Source organism: Oreochromis niloticus, linkage group LG18 (assembly GCF_001858045.2).
Source record: "Oreochromis niloticus isolate F11D_XX linkage group LG18, O_niloticus_UMD_NMBU, whole genome shotgun sequence".
Taxonomy (NCBI): Eukaryota; Metazoa; Chordata; class Actinopteri; order Cichliformes; family Cichlidae; genus Oreochromis; species Oreochromis niloticus.
The window spans coordinates 670,792-688,542 of record NC_031982.2 but is presented as its reverse complement, the minus strand read 5'-3'; the positions used below and the strand labels follow the sequence as shown (position 1 = coordinate 688,542).

The following is a 17,751-nucleotide window of genomic DNA, read 5'->3' as shown; positions in this document are numbered from 1 at the left end:
AATGACCTCCATCAGGCTGGTGTGAATGTCTCTGATCAAATAATCAGAAACAGACCTCATGAAGGTGGCCTGAGGACCCGACAGCATGCTCAGGCTAGTGTGCCCTGTGCTTATTGCCCAGTGCTGTGGAGCCTGACTGACATTTTCAAATAATAATAACTGGCAGCTGCACCACTGTTGTCAGGTGCTTTTCACAGATGACGTTCATCCTGAGCACATGTGACAGATGCAAAAGGGTCACAGGGTGAAGCAAAATAGAATGTTATGCTGCCTGTAACATCAATCAACAGGACCAGTTTGTTGGTGGATCAGTGGCGGTCTGGGGAGGCATATCGCACAGACCTCTACTGGCTAGGCAAGGCAGCCTTACTTTCATCAAGCATCAGGATGAAAACCTTGGACCCATTGTCAGACCATGTGCTGGTGCTGGGGTTTCTGGGTTCCTCGTGGTGCCCAACAATGCCCAGCTTCATGTGAGAGTATGCTGGCAGTTCCTGAGTTTGAAGGAATTGATTGACCTGCCTCCGTGCCTGCCTGTCTTAAATTCTGTAGAACATCTGTCTGAGCACCAACGTTATCAGGCATGCATACAAGCATGTGGGGACCATAAAAACTATTGAGTACCATTTTGAGTTGCTGTAATGACATTTTAGCACTAGTGTGCCAAATCATTTTTTCACTATGATTTTCGAGGTGTCTTTGAATTCAGCCCTCTTTATATTGATTATTTTAATTTCCATCAAACACTGCAGCTCCTTTTGTTTCTAACACATTAAATATCCATATCACTACTGATATTCATCATGTTTGTTTTCCTCACTTAGATCTTGAATTTTTTTGAGCAGTGTAAATGACCTTGATAAGAATGAAAAGAGCTGTATTAACTTACTACAAGGTGGTGATATCTAAGGTGATATCTTTCTTCAAACTGGAGTCATACCTGTGTTTGGGGGTTTTAAATTAGTGGAGTCCCCTTGATCACTTTGTTTGGAAGGTGTGTCTTGCTGGGAGGCAAATACAAGTGCCTGATCCTCCCCTGAGATTTTAGCACAAACACAAAGTATCTGTATTAGCTGGTCACAATATGCTCAACTAAAAAAGTAATTTAGACTTAACATAAAAATCACACTACCACTTTATAGTTCACCATTATAAACTGGTTATTGAAGCCATAATGTTTCATATTGTTTTGGGCAGCCAGACCACGAGCCAGACAAGAGTCCCATGGTCAAATACAAAAAATATTTGAAGTGAAAAGTTAAGAATTGGCAGGGCCTTCATGCCCTGGCGGACGGGGCTATGACTCCCTACACCCTCTAGCAGACCGTTACATGGGGAAACCTTTTGGAAACCTTTTGAATACAAGCGCGCTGATCCACACAGGTGTGCACACGGGTGTTCACTGTCCATAGACATAAACTACACCTTTCTTGGCTGCTACTTCAAAGCACATTGTGCGCTGTCGGTCCTGCGTGCTGCACCACAACATTCAATATTTAGTATTTACTGCTATTTACACTTAGCCAGATTAATGCGATGGTGTTGTGTTTATTATGTTGCTCTCTTTTTTTGCTTGTTTTCTCTTCTTTTTCTCTCAACAGGTGATCCAGGAGGTTTTTTTTCCTTTCTCTCTTTCTCTTTTTAAGTGCCCTTTCTCACTGTCCCTCTTCCCCTATGTTTTTCTTTTCCTTCATCTTTCTTTCTCCCTTTCCTATCCCCTAGTCATGTCTGTCCCGTCTGTAACAACTGAAAACAAAATAAAATAAATAATAACAACAAAGGTCGATCAAATGGACCAATACGGCAAGGCTGTGATGATCCACTTGGTAAAGTAAATCCATTGGGTATCCTCATTGGCCTTCAGACAACAATTCTGACGGCTAAACAACCAAATGGGACAGGCAAAAAAAAGAAAAGAAAAAAAAAGAAAAGAAAAGTTAAGAATTGTTGAATTTAAACACAATAACAAAGGGTTTCATGCATGCCTTAACACATATTTATGACACTATACAGTGCTGATTGGCAAAAAACCCCAAAATTTCTTCAAATTTCAAGGGTTATAACAATAGGTCAGTGGAGGAGCTGGCTCTAGCCCCTCCCTCACAGACACACACTATCTTGGTTGGCTGCTGCCTCTAAACATATTGTGCATTGTCAGTCTTGTGTGCCGGTCAGTAACATTCAATATTTATTATTTACTGTTACTGATGCTTACGGTGGTTGTTGCTGTGGTTTCCCTACTGTGTTGTTCTCTTTTTGCTTGTTTTTTGTTTTTCAGCAGGCGATCAAACAGATTTTTTGTGTCTTTTCTCTCTAGCTCTCTTCTCCTGTTTTTTTCTTTCCCTCTTTCTGTTGAGTCTCTTTCTAACTTCTCTTTTCTTTGTCTTTCTCTTTCCCGTCCCCCAGTAATGTCCATTCTGATTGTAATAACTTAAAAGTAAAAAAATAAATACATCAATAATAAAGATCAAATAAACTATGATAATCAAGTGGACCGGTACAGCAAAAGCCGTGTTGATGCACTTGGGAAAATAAATCTGTTGGGCATTTTTTGGGCCTACAGACAATAATTCTGATTGTTAGAGTGCTGGACAGGACAGGCGCAAACAAAAACAAAAAACAAACTGCATGAGAAGCATTGAGGGTTAGAGGGACTCTACCTTGCAGTGTCAGGTTCAGAGGTGTGTTCTGTTCTGATTTTGATGCAAGTCGAGCTGTATGTTGTGAGGCAGAATTGTTCACTCTGAATTCTGACACATCCAAACTAGGGATAGACTCCATTACGCTGGCCTGGACCTCTTGTAGGACCTGGTTAAAGTCGATACTGGTGCTGGGAGGTTGAGTGTGGCTAGAACTGAAGTTGGCTGGCTTTTTCACTCGGCTGGGGCTGGACTGACTCATACAGCTGGCTTTTCCACTGAGGCTGTGCCCTTGAGTTTGTTTCTCTGTTGTCTGTGGAGAATAGTGAAAGTTTGTTTCAAACTAGGTACAAAACTGAATGAGGCTTTTTTTTAAAATACCACAAGAATGCAGTTTAGACAGACAATCGTGGTCTGAACCAGACTGACAACAATTACTCTAAAACAGACTGGAAACGATTTCTAAATACGACCTAAAAGTGGAGATGTAAAGTATACGACTGAAACCCTTACACACAGGAAAATCTACTTCAAGCATTGAATGGAGCATGTGGTGAGATAGGACTGGAATCTTGCCAGGGCTGAATTCGGCATGCTAAAGGATTCTTTCCTTGTTGCTTTGCAAGGGAGACCATGGCATGTGATGTGGATGAAGTCCTGTGGCCTGACCCAGCACAGAGGCATGATGCTGAGGCGGAATAAATTATCTGAATATGCTGTAAAACTATGTAATTTTTTAATATATATATCTTTTTTACTGCAGTTCTTTTTTAGTTAAAATGTGAGTACATGAATAAATGAATGAATAGATAAATATTATTTTCCAGCTATCTCACAGTGTTTTGTATTTATTTTTGTAGTGTGTAATCATTGCTAAGTTGTGTTTGCACATTGGCTGGTTTTGTGTGGTTTTTTGACAGTAGTGCTTAATTTTGAGTAAAGTTCAAATAGTTTTGGGTCAAATGTTTGGTTTTGCAAGACAAGTCGAAGGTTTTGTGTGTGTAGCTTGAATTTTGGAGTTTGTGTTTAGTGTTTTGAGACAAAGAGATGAGATTTTAGGAAATGTGTTTTAGCAATTCAGAAAAACTGTAAAGACAGTGTTCTCTTATGTAGCATAGTGGATGGCGTTTGGGTGTTCTCTTTATCCAAATCTTTAATTTGTTGGTCCAAGTCAAGGAGCTTAGCCCGGTTTCTCTTCCTTCTGGCTGATTCAAAAGAGATAATAGCACCACTTAAATATGCTCCCAAAGTATAGCAGGCTTAGTTTCTGAGTTGCCATTTACATCAATACAGAGAGATCTGTTTCTCCAAATATTCATGAAAATCCTTCTCGCTTAACAGTAGAGGGTTAAGCCTCCATATTTGCTGCGGTCCAGTTGCATTTTGGATGTTTTAGGTTAATGTGACAGGGGAGTGATTCGAGATGACAATATTGTGACATTTTGTGTCAATGATTTATGGCATTAATTTGGCATCCAAAAGAAAGTAGTCAATTGTACTATATGAATTATGCCTAGTTGAAAAGAAAGAGTAATCCCTGCCAGTGGGGTTTGCAATTCTCCAAACATCAGACACATTCGAATTATCAATAAAGGTGTTAAGAAATGCACTGGAGTTGTTCCTGACCTGCTTAGTTAAAGAAGATCTGTCAAGGTAGGGGTCCAACACACAGTTAAAATCCCCACCAATGACAAGGTTTGTTTGGGACATGTCTGCGATACCTGCCATCACTTTTTTATGAAAGATGGACTATCCACATTCGGAGCGTATATACTCAGTAGAGTGAGAGGTATAGAAAACAGCTCCCCAACTACAATCAAATACCGTCCGTTTTTGTCTGGTACCAGTCCGTACCTGACGCTGGGCATCCCACGTAGTATTCCTCTCGCTTCTGCAAATCCAGCTCTGCGTTTGGCAACAGAGGGAGGGAAATCTGGGGAAATGTTTATTTTAAACCCCTTATACGTCAGGTTCCTGTTCTCTGCAGCTTTGCGCAGAATTTCCTTGCGATTTTCCTTGCGATTGCGTAGTGCAATCTCAAGATGATGGGCTGAGAAGAATCACTTTGTTTGGGACGTTGGCGATTCACTCTATGAGCTCGATCCATAAGTGGCTTCTCCTTGAGAGATAGCGCCTCCACTAAAAGTTGTGAAACAAACTCAGTCATCTTGGGTCACTCTGTGCCTTCTGATATTCCCGCGATTCTTACATTATTCCTCCTGGAGCATGCCTCCAGATCTTCACATTTCTGATCTAACTTCTTTAACTCCATAGACAAACGCTCCACAGTGGCCTAGAGAGTGGCGATGGTGTCAGAGTGGTTTGAGGCACAGGCCTGCAGTTCAGTCAAAGTGTTATCATGCCTGGCCACGTCGCTTTTTATATCCGAAATTGAGGCCTTGATGCTGTGGTTCAAGGGTGATATCTCACCTCTTATGGTTGTAGAAATCTCTAATATATGAGTGTCCAGTGTAGCGCACAATTCAGACTTGATGGAATTTATCTCTGAACGCAAGCTAGTTATAGCGGTTAGTAGCGCTTTATTCGATGGCTTGCATTCATCCTTTTCCAGTGCAGGCCCCCACCAGGTGAGTCCAAAGAGGCTGCCAGGCCTACATCGCTCGCATCTTTCTTCTTAAGTCTGGGCTTCACCATTGTCGAGAGGCTCCAAGAATTATATCCACAGTAATCAGCAGGTTATGAATTTGACGAAAAAATGTGTTTGATGTGCTTTTGAGCGTATTAAAAGATTTTTTTAAAGTAATTTTGACGAGCTACCCCGAGGGACGTCTTCACTCGCACATGCCTCACTAGCGCCCCCCAGATATATGCAATTTTTCACTTTACTAGAGTTTGTTTTATTACCATTTTATCCATCTTGACCCGGCAAAGTTCATTTGAAGAAGGCAAATCCAATATATCCCTTATACTTAAAAAGGGTAAGCTACCTGAAGATTGCGCCTCTTACAGGCCAGTCTCCTTACTGAACGTGATTCTGAAACTCTTCTCCAAGATATTAGCAAAATGTCTAGAACTCTCGCTCTCTTTGTTAATTAACAAGGACCAGACGGGTTTCATTAGACAGCGCAACTCATATAATAACATGGGTAGGTTTTTGAATATGATCCAGTTCTTCCATCAAAAGTTTCTGCCTGGTGTTGTGATCTCCCTTGATGCCAAGAAGACATTTGACCGTGTCGAATGGTCTTACCTGTTTTGTACACTACACCTATTCGGTTTCAGTCGGAATTTAATAAATTGAATTAAACTGCTTTATAACAATCCCTGCTCTGCAGTTCTCACAAATGGGGTGCGGTCCTCCAACTTCCAGATACTGAAGGGAACCAGACAAGGCTGTCCCATCTCCCCCTTATATTTTGCCTTAGCTATAGAGCCACTGGCAAAGGCAGTACGAGCTCAGGCAGACATACATGGTCCATACATAGGACAAAGCATAAGATGACTTTGTATGCTGGTGATGTATTCGTTGTGTTGACTCAGCCGGAAACATCAATCCCTTCCCTGGTTGAAACTATTAACACGTTTAGTGATATCTCAGGCTATAAAATTAATTTCAACAAATCAGAAGCGATGCCACTGGGCAGTCTAAAACAAAAACCCCTTCTCCATTTTACGTATCTGGGAATAAGGGTCATGCTTGCCTTCGACCAGATGTATAAAAGTAATTGTGCCCTTTTGCAATCCAAATTAAAATTCTACACCGAGCTCACATATCACCTTCTCAACGCTATAAATACAATTCAGACGTTTCTCCACTTTGCCCAAAGTGTTAAATAGAGGTGGGCAACCACATGCACTGTCTTTAGTCCTGCAGGAAAATATAACAATTTTGGTTTGTTATTAAGTGTGAACATCTTCTATACTGACACTGAATTCATTGTGTATGCTGCTCGCAGCGGCGAATGACAAAATCAGGGGGAAGTTTGCAAAGCAGCTCTACAGGCTGTTAACGTTCTGAGCAAGGAAATGTGTCCTAGGAACTGGATCATGGACACGGCCCCATCTAAGACTCAGTGGACAGTAGTGGAATATGTGTCATTAGACTACCTAACATGTAATTTACATAGTAGGGACAATATGTTTCATAAAATATGGGACTGTCACGGCGAGTGAGATGAGCCGTGTGGGAATTAAAGGAGGATCCAAACGCAGGCACTTGTAAAGGTGTGAGGGTGGTTTATTAAACACAACAAAGAGATGGACAAAATGGTAAACGGAGAACTAAACTATACTGGGATAACTAAACTACTGACCCTGAACAAGAACACAAACCTGAACACGAATAACAGCGAGCAGAAAACAGATGACGGTTGGCAGCAGGGAAACACACGGATGTGACATGGTGGATACACAGCTGGGAGTAATTAACGAGACGAGACAAGGGAGGTAAACTGAACACACTTACATGAGACGAAGACCTTCACAATAAAACAGGAAACAAGAACACTACACAAGGACGCGGACTCGACACTGAGGGACGGACAGAAAATAATACATGAAACTCAAACAATAGACAATATCATATCCACAACAAGAAAACAATCCCAGATGCAAAATTAACCAAAGCATAATAAACTCAAAATACTGGGTCCAACGGACCCAGAACCGTGACAGTACCCCCCCCTCAAAGGGCTGGCTCCCGACAGCCCTACACGAAAAAACAGAACAAAACCAGAGCACCAGGCCAGGGTGGGTGGAGGGGGTCCAGGACGGAGGGACAGAAACCAAACAAAAAACAAGGAGCAAGAGCGTCCAAACAGACCAAAAAACACAAGAAAACAGTCCAAGAACACAGGAAAACACACCAAAAACAAAACGAAACTAGAGCTCAACAAGAGTCCACAAACAGGTCAGGGGGTCGACCCGGAGGTCGACAACACGAGAGCCAAAACAGTTCAGGGGGCCGGCCGTGCACACAGCAACGGCGGCGACGGGCAAACAGTTCTGGAGGCCGACCGTGCACACGGCAGCAGCGGCAGCGGGCAAACAGTTCTGGAGGCCGACCGTGCACACGGCAGCAGCGGCAGCGGGCAAACAGTTCTGGAGGCCGACCGTGCACACAGCAGCAGCGGCAGCAGCGGCAGCGGGCAAACAGTTCTGGAGGCCGACCGTGCACATGGCAACGGCGGCAGCGCTGGCAAAACCAATCTGGAGGCCGACCACGTGGAAGGCAGTGGCGGCCACTGCGCAGGTCCGGAGGCCACGATGCCAGCGGTGGTGACGAACTCTGTCCGGAGGCCGTCCTCGACGGCCATGATGCCAACTTAGAGGCCTGGAAAGCGGCCGGCAGAGACGAGGCGGAACAGGACGAGCTGGGTCCCATGGCGATGTGGCAACCGCAGGACCAGATGAGGCAGGCCCAGACGTGGACGAGGCAGGACCAGGCGTGCCAGGACCAGGCAAAGGCGAAGCTGAAGCTGGGCCAGGCGTGGACGAGTCCGATGAGGCTGGACCAGACGAAGGCGGAGCAGAAGCCGGACCAGACGAAGGCGGAGCGGGGGCCGGACCAGACGAAGGCGGAGCGGGGGCCGGACCAGGCGTGGACGAAGGCGGAGCGGGGGCCGGACCAGGCATGGATGAAGACACGGGGCCGGACCAGGCGGCAGCGGGACGGCTGCGGGACCAGGCGGCGGCGGTGATGCTGCAGGCGGCGGCGGTGATGCTGCAGGCGGCGGCGGTGATGCTGCAGGAGATGATGCAGAAGTCGCGGGGGATAGTTCAGCAGGTGACGGCTGAACAGACCTCCCCGGACTGCCAGCTGACATGAGGATGTGCTGGCTGGGTCCTCCAGGGCCCTCCAGCAGACGTGGCATGAGGCTGGACGGACTCCTCGGGCCCTCCAGCAGACGTGGCTTGAGGCTGGACGGGCTCCTCGGGCCCTCCAGCAGACGTGGCTTGAGGCTGGACGGGCTCCTCGGGCCCTCCAGCAGACGACACTTGAGGCTGGCTGGGTTCACCTGAACCCCCAGCTGACGAGACCTGGGGCTGGCTGGGTTCTCCCGACCCCCCAGCTGACATGGCTTGAGGCTGGACGGGCTCCTCGGGCCCTCCAGCTGAGACAGACACTGAAGCAGCAGGTACGCAGACCTCTGCCAGTGTGGATACTGGCTGGAACCGAGCAGCACAGTGGCTGGACTCAGGCAGCAACAGTGGGATGTAGTCCTCAGAGGGCTGAAAGTGTTCCCCAATGCACTCAGCAGAGGACGGAAGCGGACGGGCGAACTCACTTGAACTCTCAGGGGGTGCTGAGAGCCGAGACTGTTCTGGTGAGTTCTCCGGGGGAGCTGCTGGCGCTGGCGTCTTGACCTCCAGGGGTCCAGAGTTGGCTGGTGAGCGACACCCAGCCTCTGGGGAGGCCCTAGAGGGAGTAACTGTCACAGAGGTGGCCAGCTTAAGAGAACCAGCAGATGTTGTGGTGAAGTGTGTTCCCTGCTTAGAATGAGACGGTGAGGATGGTGACTGAATGAACAGGTGGGTAGCCTGCTGAACTGGTGGCAACTGAGCTACCAGTAGCGGAGTTGTAACAGGTGGTGGAGTGGCTGACTGAACTGAGGGCAGCTGGGCTGCTGACTGAACTGAGGGCAGCTGGGCTGCTGACTGAACTGCTAGCTGTACTGCTAGCTGTGTAACAGACCCCACATTAGACTGTGGTGAAAGTGTGGATGGGAAAACATGGTCAGGAAGCACTGGTCCAGTGAGGTTTTCAGCGTCCCCTGAATTGACCAGTGCAGATGAAAAAGAGTCCCAAACGTTTTCATTCTCTAAACTCATAGTGTTAAACTCAGTAATTCCAGGCTTAGAAACAACAGTGTGAACACAGTCATTAACCCTGAATAAGGGCTCGGCAAAGGCAGTCTGAGGCGCAATGGCCATGGGTGAGACAGAAAAATCATTGTTAACGTCAGAAGGCACACAAAAAACAGCCCCAGAAAACACAGTCACTGAATCTGACGCAGCAGGAAAAGTGTCCCTTTCACTCACCACAGCCGACTGCTTACATGTCCTTACATCCGGCTGTGGGGTGCCGCGCCGGCGGCGCAAACGTCGCTTTCTTCTCGGAGACGGCTCCGACGGACCGGGTAACTCCTCGTCCGGCGGGTCGGACGGCACGTCCTCCATTGAAGCGAGTGGGCGAGCGGTAGCGGAGGGAGGGTGAAGGTGAAGCTTGTAAAGAACAAAATTCTGTACGAGCGGGTGCAGTGAGTCCAATAACCAGGGGTAACTGGAAATAAGGTGTTGTAGGTCGGTTTCCACAGTGTAGAGAGACGTTTTTCCCTCATGCTCTAACCACTGGTTAATTAATTTAGAAGCAGAGTTGATAACGGCCTCCTGAAGCTCCCTGGGTGGACTGAATGCCACTGGATCCATGGCTGGCTGGTCCGTACTGTCACGGCGAGTGAGATGAGCCGTGTGGGAATTAAAGGAGGATCCAAACGCAGGCACTTGTAAAGGTGTGAGGGTGGTTTATTAAACACAACAAAGAGATGGACAAAATGGTAAACGGAGAACTAAACTATACTGGGATAACTAAACTACTGACCCTGAACAAGAACACAAACCTGAACACGAATAACAGCGAGCAGAAAACAGATGATGGTTGGCAGCAGGGAAACACACGGATGTGACATGGTGGATACACAGCTGGGAGTAATTAACGAGACGAGACAAGGGAGGTAAACTGAACACACTTACATGAGACGAAGACCTTCACAATAAAACAGGAAACAAGAACACTACACAAGGACGCGGACTCGACACTGAGGGACGGACAGAAAATAATACATGAAACTCAAACAATAGACAACATCATATCCACAACAAGAAAACAATCCCAGATGCAAAATTAACCAAAGCATAATAAACTCAAAATACTGGGTCCAACGGACCCAGAACCGTGACAGGGACCCTTTTATGGTAAATGCCGGCATGGATATTTCTGCTATCTTTTCACGGGCCCTGGTATAATGTAAGCATGCCACTGGCACTCTAGGCTTCAAGATTTCCTTTTTGCTAAAGCATATAGTCGGGGCTGGATCAGGTGACCCTGAATCCTCCCTTAGTCATGCTGCAATAGGTGTAGGCTGCTGGGGGAATCCCATGATGCACTGGGTGTCACTATGTGTTAATAGGCCTCTCTGCATTGAATCATACTTGTTATTAATCTCTGGCTCTCTTCCACAACATGTCTTTTATCTTGTATTCCTTCTTTCATGTCAACAGATCACAGCAGATGGCCCCGCCCCTCCCTGAGCCTGGTTCTGCTGGAGGTTTCTTCCTGTTAAAAGGGAGTTTTTCCTTCCCACTGTCACCAACGTGCTTGCTCATAGGGGGTCATATGATTGTTGGGTTTTTCTCTGTACACTCAAAAAACAGATTCAGGTCCTTCTTTCAAAGAACACATACAAATTTTGTTAGTTGTTCATAAATGTAATTAAAAAATACCAAATTAATTTGGTATTAACATTTTTGTGTTTCATTAAGAACACAAAAATGTTCTTAATGAAAATGTTTTATATATACATTATATTTGTATTCAAGTATTGTTGGTTTTTTTTAAATGTTCAGTGACTGGCATACTATGGTGGGAATTGTAATGTTTAGTAGGTTATCATTGCGAATTTGCTGAAAAGCTACCTGCAAGTGTCACTGTAAATATACACAATGATTCTTAAGTGAAATCTGATTTTACAAATTGCAGTTTGAAAAAGCAAGAACATACATTTTCTTTTATACTGAGGGGAAAGATTTGTTTTCAGTCTTGCCTAGGAATACAAAGGTGTGTCCTATTCAGATTTGATATTCATTTCAAATGTAAGACAGCGCTTTTTTGTTAGCACTTTGATTTTGTTAAGGTTAATTTGACCATGTGACATGTATGTTTATTCACAAAATATTCTGTTTCTGCTGTTAATTCATGTGAATAAAATTGAGTTGAAAAAACAAATTCACTTTGTCATTGTTTCAATAATTAAATTTGTTTTCTGGTAATCAAAATTATGAGTTAGTTGAACTTAAAAAAAAAAGACAATCTAGCTCAAATGAATGACATTGTATTGAGTTGAACCAACCAAAACCTTTCACATCTTATTAATGTAATTTTTTTCCTTTTAAACATATTTAAAAAATTGTGTTCGACGGACTCAATTTAATTAAATTGTCATGATGTATGTAGATTTGGTTGAACCAAAACATATGTATTATGTGGAAAACCTGCCATCAATCAAATTGAGTTCATCCAATGACTAATTTTTATGAGTGTATGTATTATTGTAGGGTCTACCTTACACTATAAAGCGCCTTGAGGCGACTGTTGTGATTTGGCGCTGTATAAATAAAATTGAATTGAATTGAGTATTGCTAACTTTATCTCATAATTAAAGAGTCTCTCCTCTTTTGTCTGTTTAATTGTATTCTTGAGCTGGGTTGTCTGTTTTCTTCTGTTTTCTTCTGTTCTGTTGTCTGTTCGGTTTTGTTTTGTTTTTTTTAATGGTGATGTTACTGTAAAAGATTAAGTTTAAAACTCAATAAACACATGGAAGAAAAAAAAGAAGGCAAATCCAATCAAATTCAATCCAACATTATTTATAAAGCACTTTGAAATAGCCAGCATAGGACCAAAGTGCTATACAGTAACTAGTTAGGAATAATAGATAAAACACTCGCGGACAGCTTGGGTTGTGTCATTCAGCCAGTTTTAGGCTGCCTGGTTTTTAATGAAGCCACAGTGTCCAAAGCAGTCTGGCAGGCAGAATAAAACCATGAGCTCAGTTCCTCAGTCTGGCTGCATAAAAACTCTGGGATTTTACAGTTCGGGTTAAAAACTGCTGAAAGCTGCTCAACAGTGGAGGAGTTAAAAATGCAACAGCGCCAAGAAGCAGCGCTGCTACAGGCAAGAGGAACTTCAAAAATAACAATACTAAGGTCAGAAAACACAGCATCACAAATCTCTACGTTAAAAACAGAAAAAACAAGAGATAAAACAAGATCAAGTGTGTGTCCACGTTCATGTGTGGGACGGGTCACACATTGCACAAGATTTAAAAAATCGATAAGGTTTAAAAAGCCCTTTGCCATGGGCATATCAGGGCAACACACGTGAATATTAAAATGCCCGACAAGAAGAACACGATCATATTTTGGCATGCCAAGAAGTCATTCACAAAGTCTTTATTGTATTTTGGAGGACAATTGTAAGAGCCAATCCATAGAAAAATATTTTTGGTACTGTTTGAGTTATTATGTTACATGTTTGGTTTATATAAGATGTTATCAGAGAATATATGCTGCGTGTTTAATTTTTGTCTGGAAAGACAGACATTACGGCACATGTGTGGTAGCAGGTTAGCAGCAAATAGCTTTTTGACTGTGACATTGTTTGTTTGTATGTACGAGTCAGAAATAAATCTGGACAGCTCACATTAAGAAGTGGAAGAATTATTTTTTCAAGGCTTGGGACAGAAATTCGCCACTACAACGATAAACCACCACGCACAACACTGTGAGAGCAGCCCAGCTCAAACAGCCAGTTCAAAGCTGCTGAATGACGGTGTTGATAACTGCTTAGATTTAAAATGACTTTTAAAAATCATTGCTATTCTTCCTCCTCAGCCCAACATCTGCAGGGAATTAAAATAGCAGCAATCGTCAAGTAGAAGTTCATAGAAGATGCTACATTCAACAGTGCTCAGCCACGTCTCACACACGCACAGAAAATCCAGTCCTCAGGATGTGAAGAGAGCCTTCAGAATAAAAATTTTGTTTGCTAGGGACCTAGCATTTACTAGACCAATCTTTACAGTAAGCGGTGGATCTGCATTGTTAGCCATCCTAGAAGCCCGACACAGAGGCCACAGGTTCTGCAAATTCACTCCAAGCCAGCTGGGACAAGCAGAGGAGGGTTCCAGTGAATGCAGAGAAATAGAGAAGCGAGGCACCGCTCCGTGTTTTTTGGATCAGGGCGTAAAAGAGCACCTTAAAGAAACTTCCAGCTTCACCAGGCGGCCATTACGGCACCCCCGGTGACGGGGCACTTACGCTGGAGAGGCAGAGCTGGGATATGGCACAGTTGAGTTGGGATCTCAAAGTTTTATGTCCAGCTTGGTTCAGCTTTGCCAGATCTTTGGCAGAAAGTCAAAAAGCATTCATGTGAGTGAAATCTGATGAAACCAATCTTTATATAATTTAAATTTCTCGATTTGATTAAATTTACAGAACTCAAGTAGCCTTGGTATGTGCCAACAATGATTCCTGCAACATTTTCAATCAATAACATGATAAATGATGCCAAAGTGACACAGACTGTTGATATTTACATTTCTGTAGCCTATTGTCCAGAGGTTTATGTATAAGTGAATGAGAGTTTAGTGTTGACCTCTAACCTGTGTGTCTTTGTGTCTTACCATGGTCCGCTCACTGTGGGTGTGTTCTGCTGGTGTTGGTGCAAGTTGGTCCAGTTCGTCAGACTCCTGAAGACCTGTTCTCCTCTGCAGGGCGGGACTGCCCTCTCTGCTGCGAGGATGCACCTTCACAACATGACAACATGTCTTACATTCAAACAAAAAGAGGTGTTCACATTTTGCTGCTTTACAGTTTTTACTGTCATACCTCTAGTTAATATATTTTTTTGCACTATGAATATTTTATTTGTCATCAGGTCATTTATTTTGGAAATTCTCATGTAGGAACTATTGTACTGCATGTTGTTTCCGCTGGTGCACCTGAGTGAGATGTACGCCCATGTTGAAGTATGAACATGGCAAGTTGAAGCAGGAGAGGCCAACTTAAGTCAGCGGAAGTTAAAGTGTTCATTTCTGCCTCTAAGCATGGGTCAGCCAGCGAGGTATGTTTTATATGTTATATAGATCATTTTATGTCTCTGTTTTACTCGTCTTACTATCTCATTGAATTTTATGTTGTTGTTCAATGGTGGCGTAGTTTGTGATCAACGTGCTATAACAATATCAATCCCAAGATTGTACAACTCATATGAAAGTAGAGCTGGGCGATATAAGATTTTTTCATATCATGATATGTTTTTTTCATTTCAGGCGATAACGATATATATCACGATATAAGCCAAACAACTATATTTGTAAGATTTAAATGTGCCGTTGCTCACAAGTAAAATGTGAAATAATCAGCAGCTTGTTTTGATTTAAATATTTATTTCCCATAATAAGTTCAACAGGGTAGATGTACTTAAGGAACATAAGACTTCAGTTTCAGATAAATAAAGGCAAATATTGTAAACTACACAAAAGGCAGCTGCTAAAGAGTTTAAGTTTCAAAACAGAAAAAACAAAACAGACCACTAAATTGTCAATTCCACTTAGAAACAAAATTTTAATTCTAAAAATAAATCTTAGTTTGTTTTACAGAAGAACAGACAAAATTGACTAACTTTTGTCAATACCAAATAAACTGAGAACTAAAAGGAAATTCTCCATCTCTCCTTGTTGTATAGCTTAGCTTTTCAAACAGTTTTAACAGTTACTTTAGTCCAGAGGTTCCCAAAGTGTGGGGCCATTGCAGGGGGGGCACGGTATGAAAAGAAAAAAAAAAAAAGAAAGCTTGAACACTGCTAGCATAATGGACAGGTTTTTGACGGGGCTCCCACACAAACGCAAAGCAGGAGATGAAGCATCGCCAAATATGTTTCCAAACCAACTTCCTTCCAAGCCAAAGACTAGAAAATATGGTGAAGCATATCTTCCCTTTGGCTTCACCTGCACAAGTGCCAAGGTAGGTCTGCCCTGCAGAATTAGTTTTCCCTGCGTTGGGAGCAGCGCTGGGCTCTCCAAATCACAGACAAACAGGATCCCACGTTCTTGATTTTTAGTTCACAAACACTTCTTGTAATAACTAACTACTCCTGACATTTTGGACATGTTAGCTCTTTATGCAGTAAAGTTACAGTGGGATACAAATAATATCAAGCTGATCCTGCCACGATTTGTTCCCCCGGTTCAAATCACGGACTAACAGTATCCCACAGCTGTTTATGTTTTTGAACCCATTTTGCACAGAGAGGCATTTTTTGAAAAATGTATTGACAGCAATGTTGAATATTATTACACAGAAAAAAACCCAACTATATGTAAAATAATCACACTGTGATGCCTCTGCCTTTCTAAATGGAGGGACAGTAACTGCGTGTAAAACCTGAAGATTCAGGTCAGATTAACAGTAACAGTATTTTGTCTCTATCTGCCATTCTGCAATTCATCTCATGTAAACAATAACGTGGCGCACAGCGTGACGTGAAAAGAGGCACATACCTTTGACGTTGCGTGACGAACTCTGTAATCCTCGTCCACACGTAAATGCAAAAAAGGAGTTTTAAATAATCTCCGTTTTCGGTGAATCGCAACGCCGTTTACGTGTGGACGAAAGACCCAAACGCATAGAAACAGCTGCGTTTTCAAAAATACACGTGTAGGTGTGGACGCAGCGTAAAAGAGTTAGTAGTTATTGCCATTTACTTGTATTTGCTTAATTTTTTACTAAATGTTTGATGTGTGAAATAAACCGCAATGGAGCAAAATATGGGTGTGTGTGTTTGGAGGATGTGTTTGTGTGGTGGGGGGGCGCGAACATTTTTCTTGTAAAACAAAGGGGGGCCTGGCAAAAAAAGTTTGGGAACCACTGCTTTAGTCTGACAAAAGCCGAATGACGAATTAGCGCTTTCAGTCAGAGATTGAGCATGCACCGGTTTATTGTATTTCCAGACTTGCCTTCGGCACAATTTACAGTGCGCGCTACTCTATTTTTTGTCAGACTTGAAATAGCCGAAATACCTTCACACTACGGAACTTCTGTGGCCCTTCCGTTCGACAAGCTCTCCAGCATTGGAACCATCATCTGTTTTTTCTTCAGTAACCTTCGCTCACGCTCTCGGTTGATTTTTCTCTATTCGGCACACTCATTTCCTCCATTACCTGGGCAGCCCGGCTGGCTGCTTCCCAAACAAATACACATGTGCGCCTTGACACTTGTGCTGTACGTAACAAGTCACATGACGTGACGTTGCGGCTGTGATTGGTTCGGCTCTGCGCTACTTAATTTGGATTGGCTGTTCTTTTTTTTTCTTTTAAGAGGACAAGAGAGATGAGGCCTATCGCAATAGTTAAATTTTTCTATCGAGAAAAAGTTATTTCGCAATACATATTGTTATCGTTCTATCGCCCAGCTCTATATGAAAGCCCCCTTCATCCCATCAGTAAAAAGAACTCTTTTGAAAGTCATTAAAGAGTTCTTTAATGACTTTAAGAAGAGGTGGAAGTGATCAGTTATTCAGCACAAGAACTATTATCCATATGGTACCTTAGCCACAGTGGGTGAGTGCCGTCCGGGGATGGGTTTCAGAGGGAGACCGGGGGAATTTTGGGAGGTCTGGACCACAGAAGGTGCTGTGCTCTTCGTTCCGTGGGCCACAATCGCAGACGGCAAGCCCACCAAGCTGGTCTCAGCCTGGCTCCCAGAGAGAGAAGGAGTGAGCTGAGGCAGCCTGACTGAGGACCGAGGTTGGGGTTTTGGGGAGTTCTGAAGACTCTGGGTCTTTGCTGGTCTGTTGCCCAGTTCAACAGCTTCTACCGGCTCTAATTGGATTGATCTGGGTGATGGGACTGACTCTGACACACACCTGGTGAAAAAAGGAGCATTTTCAAGAGCGTTTTCTTGAGCAGTTTTAACTCTGAGTGAAAGTACTGAGTACCTGCGGAGAGAGCTGAGGGTGTCAGTCAGGGCTTTGACCCTCTTTAACATCGAGTCCATCTTAAGAGGCTCCTCCTTCAGGAAACGCATTGCCTCTACCTCCTGCCTCAACACCAAGCGCATCTTCATCTGCAGCTCTGGAAACTCACCTGGAAGATATCAAACATGGAAGGGAACTTTACTCTGTGTACACTACCAAATTCTACATGACATATCAGGTTAATTATTTATTTCATTATTTCAATAACTCCCAGAGGTGATTGATTGAATTTGTTACACTACTAAAATTTAGTCTTTGTGTTTTCAATTAATTAATTAATCATTAAAATCACTATAAAATTTATTAGAACATTATATGACCAAACCATTCATATATCAA

General features: G+C 43.5%; 1 protein-coding gene across 1 annotated transcript in view; it reads right to left on the bottom strand.

Annotated features, from left to right (window-relative positions):
* si:ch211-207d6.2 (sickle tail protein) overlaps positions 1–17,751 on the bottom strand; it is a 73,772-nt gene that overhangs the window by 11,196 nt on the left and 44,825 nt on the right. The window contains exons 13-17 of the mRNA XM_013266811.3: positions 17,374–17,521; positions 16,983–17,301; positions 14,060–14,182; positions 2,661–2,952; positions 941–1,036 (exon numbers count right to left, since the gene is read on the bottom strand). Of these exons, the coding sequence (XP_013122265.1) occupies positions 941–1,036; positions 2,661–2,952; positions 14,060–14,182; positions 16,983–17,301; positions 17,374–17,521 (978 nt within the window). The remainder of the gene's footprint in view (positions 1–940; positions 1,037–2,660; positions 2,953–14,059; positions 14,183–16,982; positions 17,302–17,373; positions 17,522–17,751) is intronic.